The sequence below is a fragment of the Otolemur garnettii genome, unplaced genomic scaffold (genome assembly GCF_000181295.1).
Source record: "Otolemur garnettii isolate 467f Iridium unplaced genomic scaffold, OtoGar3 scaffold00038, whole genome shotgun sequence".
NCBI classification, from domain to species: Eukaryota; Metazoa; Chordata; class Mammalia; order Primates; family Galagidae; genus Otolemur; species Otolemur garnettii.
The window spans coordinates 7,004,015-7,010,952 of record NW_003852433.1 but is presented as its reverse complement, the minus strand read 5'-3'; the positions used below and the strand labels follow the sequence as shown (position 1 = coordinate 7,010,952).

Below are 6,938 nucleotides of genomic sequence, written 5' to 3'. Positions count from 1 at the left end.
CTCACAGCAACCTCAAACTCTTGGGCTCAAGTGATTCTCTTGCCTCAGCCTCCCAAGTAGCTGGGACTACAGGTGCCCGCCAGAACACCTGGCTGTTTTTAGAAATGAGGTTTCACTCTGGCTCAGGCTGGTCTTGAACCTGTGAGCTCAAGCAATCCACCTGCCTTGGCCTCCCAGAGTGCTGAGATTACAAGCATAAGCCACAGTGCCTGGCAAAAAAAAAAAATTTTTTTTAAAAAGTAAATTGTACTTCATAACTAGGTAATAGCAACAAAATAGAAGTACTATGATTAAGGGTAACTTGAACTATTTAACTGAGGTGCACTAATCTCTAAGAGGAACAACTTAAAAACACTCTTCCTCAAAATATATTCTGAGCCAATAAAGCTAGGAACAAAATCAACTTTTTCTAAGACAAATTGTCTGCCAAATTTAAGAGATAAAAGATGATGCCTCAGGTCTGCAAACCTGTGAGTATCTGTAACCGGATCTGGGTTAGAGTTGTCAGCGAGGTCTGGTAGAGGACACAGATGTTGCAAACCTTCTGGACTTCTGCAGAGTCAACGCGCTTACCCCCAACAGGCCTGAGAATATTGCGGACTGATGTAGACTTTTGAAACGCACGCTTTAGGAGACCTGGCGTGGAGAAAAGCAGAGATGTGAGCAGAAGTTCAGCCATCTGCAAAATTCTACCCTGGGAGGCAAGAGTGTTTCAATACATTTACAAATTCACAGCTGGGCCCAGAGAGTAGGGCAGTGGCTTTGACTTGAGAATTTCCTTGGACTAAATTAGAAAAACATTAACAATAGGTTTTTAGGTGTAATTCAAAGACCTCTTCAGAATATCCAAAAATTTCTCAGAATAAGCCAGGCATATTCAAATCTTATATAGGTTCTGTACTCTATCACCTAATTTCAGATCCCACAAAGGTAAAAATTCAGAGTACTATATTAAGAGGAAGTGGACATAAGGAAGTACTCTGGTTGAGTCTCCATTTTCTGTGCTTTTAGAGGAAAGTAAGGCATCATAACGTCAAACACTAATACTGGGTTTTGAAGGGTATTCTACCTTTGTTGTAAACCTTCCCATTTATATCCCACTGAATGTACAGTTGCTGAGCCTTTCCTCACTGCTGGCTACAAGACAAAGTTTTGCAATGCACTGAGTAGAAGAAAAGCCACCCCCAAACCGAAAATCTGCCACAGGCAGTTAACGCTACTGAATTATGTATCAGTGGCATTTCCTTAACTTTCATCAGGGCGGGCAACAAGAATCTTTCCATGGAACCCATCCTGACTCTGCAGTAGAAGTGCTGCTGTGGTGTTAGCTAGTCTGTGACTCAGTAGCCCCTTTGTAAGGAACCCAACGTGGGAGACTTACTTTATGATTAAGAACTCAAAAGGCTTTACTTCCTTTAACAAATGAGAAGAAAGAAAGGGGGTCTAAAACTCCTTTTTCATTTTGGCTACTAGAAAATTCATAGCCAACTGAACTTCAGAGAGAACCACAGTAGCTCTCATGAAATGTGTATCTGTGGCTGTTCTGTGTACATGATATTGATTTTGTTCACTTATTTCTATTTCCCTGGTCCTTGTTGGCTATTCCTATGGATTTTCTGTCATTGTTTTGTCAAATGTGAATCTGATCTAAGCAGCCTCAAAATCAAGTGGCAGAAGTCAGAGCGTCCCCCCACCCCAGACCATTCACACAGAGAGACCCAGGGGTTGTACTTTAGCCCAGGAGATTCCTGGGCCTAGGCCTGCTCCAGCCACTCACTCTTTACTGGAAGCACATTCTGCGGGGAGGCTGGCTGAACATGGGCCAGTTCCTGGTTCTCTAGGAGCTTCTTGCTCAGGATGTCACTGAAGAAGATCCGGATCAGAGGCACCCCCCACAGGAACTGCAGCTGTTTGGTGATCAAGTGCATCGACTCGTTAAGGCTAGGAGAGAGCCCAGAAGACCAGGTGCGTCAGTGCCACCTGAGGCAGGGGCAGGGGCAGGGACAACCCACTCAGCTACTAATGGGCCTTTCCCTAGGGCCTGCCCTTCAATGTGGCAAAGAAGATAATTGAAAAGAAAAAAAGTAGAACCAACAAATTGTCACTGAGGGCCTGGTATATCGAAGGCATTGATTTTTTTATCTTGTCTACCAACAGAGTTCCTGCTTTCCCAGGTCCCTAGGCGCAGTTCCCCTCCCATCACAGTCTTCTCAGAGATACCTGCCATCACCTAGTCAACAAAAGTCAACTCGAGCCTGTTGCACCGCCTTTTAGCTCACGGCAAGCCTGTGGGTGTGGCCCCCAAATCCAGATGGCTTGACAACCTTCTCAGTGTTTCCTTGCCTCCAGGGGTCCTCTGTTTACCCACACTGCACCCCAGCACCACCTACATTCTTGAAATCTGCCATCATGCCTTTCCTGCTCAAGACCCTATACTGGCTCCCACAGGCATCTTCAGAGTGGTAAGAGCCACAAACACTGAGGAAGGGCCAGGCTTACGCATGGGCCCTTCACATCCATCATCTCACTGAATCCATCAAGACAAAAGAGGGACTACAAAAATTATCCCCATATTTCAGATAAGGAAAGTGAGGTAAGTTGAGGTGTCTAAAGTCCCTTGAAGAAGATGCAGTGGGATGGAGCTGGGCTGTCCACTAAAGTGTACCCACTCTCTTTAGGCTGCAGTGTCACACTGGTGGCCCATCCTCTGGCAACGTCTTTTTAACTGGCGAGGACCAAAAGATGTCATTTGGGTACAAAGAAAGGGAATGAGTTCTGGGCTTCCTTCCCTGGCCTTCAGTTTTTTGCCTTGAGGGCAACTTCCAGGGATGCTGTGCCTCAGGCAGATATCTGAACCAGAAAAGCTGGGCATCACAGCTGCTGTAAGTCCAGAAGCCACATCATCTCAGCCCTAGCTGCACATTTTAAATCTGTGATGCCGCCTTGCTTGAACTCTGTTATTCCAATCTAGCACTTCTCAGGTTTTTTATCCTTAATCACAATTTTCTTAATTTATATGCCACCTCTTAAAGAGGATCTGGGGTGACTTTTTCCCCCTTTGACTCATTTGTCTTGTTTCAGCATCTCTGAAAAAGGCAGTCTATACAATCAATAAAATTGATACTGAAGAAGAAAAATATATCAATAGACAAGGTCCACAATTTAATGAAAAGAACAAATATAATTTCAATTTTGTAAAAAATGAGATATTCTAGATAGGAAAAGACTAAAAGGATGTTCACTCAGCTTCCCCTTGGGTAGGAGAATTATAGGCTGGTTTTCATTCTCTTTTGGCCTTATCTGTATTTTACACAATGAATAAATTATTTTTGTGGTAAGAAACAAAACAACAGAAGCTGGAAGAAAGAAAGAAGGAAGGAGGGGGAGACGAAGAAAGAGGCAAAAAAGACAGTGACTTGTCTCCAGGACTCACCCATAATCCACAGATTGGGAGAACCAGCCCAGGACAGGGTGCCAGTGAGTCAGGTTGGATTTCTTCTGGGACACATACTTTTGACAGTAACAAAGCATCTGGGTGAGTAAACTCACAAACCCATCCGTCTCTTCCTCTAACACTCTGGGGCTGAGGGAGCCCAGGTGTAAGAGGTTACCTACAAGAAAAGAAGGCTAAATGTGATGGGCCCACACAGACATGCTCAGGCAGCCGTGTTGTACGTGTGGGAAGAAATTCTACGTGAGGGGCACCTTCAGGGCCAGAGGCCTCCAATGTGGTACAGAAACAGGCTGACCTGACTTCAAATCCTGGTTCTGCCATAGAGAAGCTGCGCCGTGGTTCTCACTCACCTCTCTAATTTGTTTCCTCATCTATAAGATTAGAGTAATGATCCCCACTCTCATGTGAGAATTGCATGAAGTAACAGGTACAATGTCAGGCACACAGAGGTATGTGATATTTAGTTAATATTACACTTCACTATTACATTGATATTTAAAAATCAAGGGTCAACATAAGAAATGACCTATTGAAGGATATCTGAATGTCCTGGGAAATTATTATTTAATGTTCACCGAAGTTATTTAATATCCCTTGTGTAAAGACTCTGACCACAAACTCTTAAAATTTAGTCTCAAGAAGCAGTTTCTATGTGAAATAAATTTCTTCCTATCAGGCAAATTGGAATTGGCACATAATTTTCAAATTTGTTGAAAATTGCTGCTGTTTCCAAATGATCATATCCACAAAGTCTCTCTTCATCTACAATAAAAACGCCATACAACAGGTGAAGCAGGTGCTACTCTGATCCATGCCCCACTCCACTACTTCCTCCCATTTCCCTTGAGACAAAATTATCCAGGCAACTCACCACCTTTTCAGTTTTTCCTTGGCTTCCATGAAGCTAAGGGATGAAATCTAATGTTCATTTATAATCACGTAACTAGCTTGCCAGCCTGGTATATCTTCCATGTGATTGTTAATTCACAGGTTTATTTTAACTCTTTGAATACTTCTTTAAAAATGTAAGCACTTCCAGCTGTTACTAAAAACAACTCACGCTCTAGAAGAGTGAAAAGGAAAACACTGGGGCTTTCCCTGGCGGCCAGGACACAATTACATTTCATCCACGGATACTCACCCATTAGACAAAGTGTATGGCATCCTTCTAAACTTTCACATACGTCACGGCACTGGTCTTCATGTCTTAAAAACATGATGAATTTACGAAGGATATCATGAGATTCTAAAACAGTGAGGCGCTGCAAACAATTGAGACAGTTAAAGCAGAAACTGATTGAAGAGTTTCTCGCTAGGATGTAAACTGATCAGCTGCAGATGACCCCCTACTCATGCAGAACATGCTACCAGTCGCCAAGAAGACGGACAAAGATGAGACTCTGCTTCTTGGGGCTACTAACATGAGTATCTGTAGTAACTATTTGTTCAAAAGAAAAATGAGAAGGGGTAGGAATTAGCAAAGAAAACATTTTACTTTTCAGGTTTTTTTTTTTTGAACTTGAGTCTCACTCTGCCACTCTAGGTAGAGTGCCTTGGCAACATCACAGCTCACAGTAACTTCAAACACCTGGACTCAAGCAATCCTCTGGCCTCAGCCTCCTGAGTAGCTGGGACTACAGAAGCCTGTCACAATACCCAGCTAGGTTTTTTTTTTTTAGTAGAGTCAGGGTTTTGCTTTCACTCAGGCTGGTCTCAAACTTCTGAGCTCAAGCAATCCACTCACCTTGGCCTCCCAGAGCGCTAGGATTATAAGTATAAGCCACTATGCCTGGCCCATGTTACTTTCTAATTTCCTTTTGGCTATTAAATCTTCTTCTTCTTTTTTTTTTTTTTGCAGTTTTTGGCCAGGGCCAGTTTTGAACCTGCCACCCCCGGTATATGGGGCCAGCCAGCGCCCTACTCCTTGAGCCATGGGCACTGCCCTTATTTTCTAATTTCTAAAAAAGAAAAGCAAAAGTAGAACTGGTGTTTGGAGGGGGGAGCTCACATGCCCACTTACCTCAGGGGTCACTGTGCTGAGATGAGTCACAAGAGCAGGAACAGACATGACATGGATGAGGAAGGGCCGAATCAGATTGTCTGAAAATTGCGCAGCAATCACAGGGCTAGACACAGACAGAGGAGCTTATTCAGATAGGTTTTCATGTGCACTCAAACAAAAGAACAACCTTACCAATACTCTCAGATCCCTAGAAATAATGCCACACAAAAGCTTCTAGGAAAACTAAAGGCTGAATAAGGGGATATACCACAGGGAAACGGTTAAGTCAATGAAAGTATAGTTACACAATGCAAGAATGCAGCTATGAAAAATAAGTTTTGAAGCTTTAGTGACATGAGAAAATGTTCATACTATAATAAACTTTTAAAAAAGCAGGATAAAAAACTATACATGTGGGAGAGGAAGAAGGGTCCTGGGAAGGGGCTTCTGGAGTACTAGTATGATCAATTTCTCCATTGAGTTATGTTCACTCTGATAAGTCATGCTTTAATTAAGTAGTCTACTTAAAAACATATATAGTATATTGACATTTAAAAGTATATACCAGAATACAAATATGTATGCATTTTTTTTGAGACAGGCTCTCATTCTGTTGCCTGGGCTGGAGTAAAGTAGCACAATCATAGCTCACTATAACCTCAAATTCCTGGGCTCAAGTAATACTGCTGCCCCAGCCTCCCAAGCAGCTAAGACTACAGGTACATGCCACCATGACCTAAAATTTTTTATAGAGAAAAGGGTCTCACTATGTGGCCCAGGCTTGTCTCAAACTCTTGGCCTCAAGTGATCCTTCAACTTCAGCCTCCCAAAGTGCTGGAAGTATAGGCTTGAGCCAGCACCCAACTATATAAATTTTTAAAAAAGACCAGAAAGACATTTAAAAATGTTAACAATGTATTGCTGAGATACACCATACACCACTATAAAATGGCACAGGCACTTTGGAAAATAGTCTGGTGATCATTCAAAGTATCTGAGAGATTTTTTTTTCCTCTTCATACTTTTCTGCTTCATCTAGGTTTTCTAAAATAAGCATGTATTACTTCTATAATCAAAGAAAGATAATTATTAAAATAAGATAATGACCTCTATCTTACAGCACACACAAAAATTAACTCAAAATAGATCTCAGACCTAAACGGTAGCTTTATAACTAAAACCATAAAATTCTTAGAAGAAATATTTGTGACCTTAGACCAGGACAAGGCTTCTTAGATATTATACTAAAAAGCACAAGCTACAAAAGGAAAAACAGATAAATAGTATGTCATCAAAAACCTCTGTGATTCAAAAGACACCATCGAGGCTCGGCGCCTATGGCTCAAGCGGCTAAGGCGCCAGCCACATACACCCAAGGTGGCGGGTTCGAATCCCCAGCCCGGGCCCACCAAACAACAATGATGGCTGCAACCAAAAAATGGCCAGGCGTTGTGGCGGGCGCCTGTAGTCCCAGCTACTTGG

The 6,938-nt window shown here is 42.5% G+C and overlaps 1 protein-coding gene across 4 annotated transcripts in view; it reads right to left on the bottom strand.

Moving 5' to 3' along the window:
• Positions 1–6,938, bottom strand: part of UBE3B (ubiquitin protein ligase E3B) — a 62,992-nt gene that overhangs the window by 33,623 nt on the left and 22,431 nt on the right. For all 4 annotated transcript variants that reach the window (XM_023513251.1, XM_023513252.1, XM_023513253.1 and 1 more), the window contains 5 exons: positions 5,475–5,580; positions 4,596–4,716; positions 3,434–3,611; positions 1,778–1,941; positions 469–636 (listed from right to left, as the gene is read on the bottom strand). In XM_023513251.1, coding sequence (XP_023369019.1) covers positions 469–636; positions 1,778–1,941; positions 3,434–3,611; positions 4,596–4,716; positions 5,475–5,580 — 737 coding nt within the window. The remainder of the gene's footprint in view (positions 1–468; positions 637–1,777; positions 1,942–3,433; positions 3,612–4,595; positions 4,717–5,474; positions 5,581–6,938) is intronic.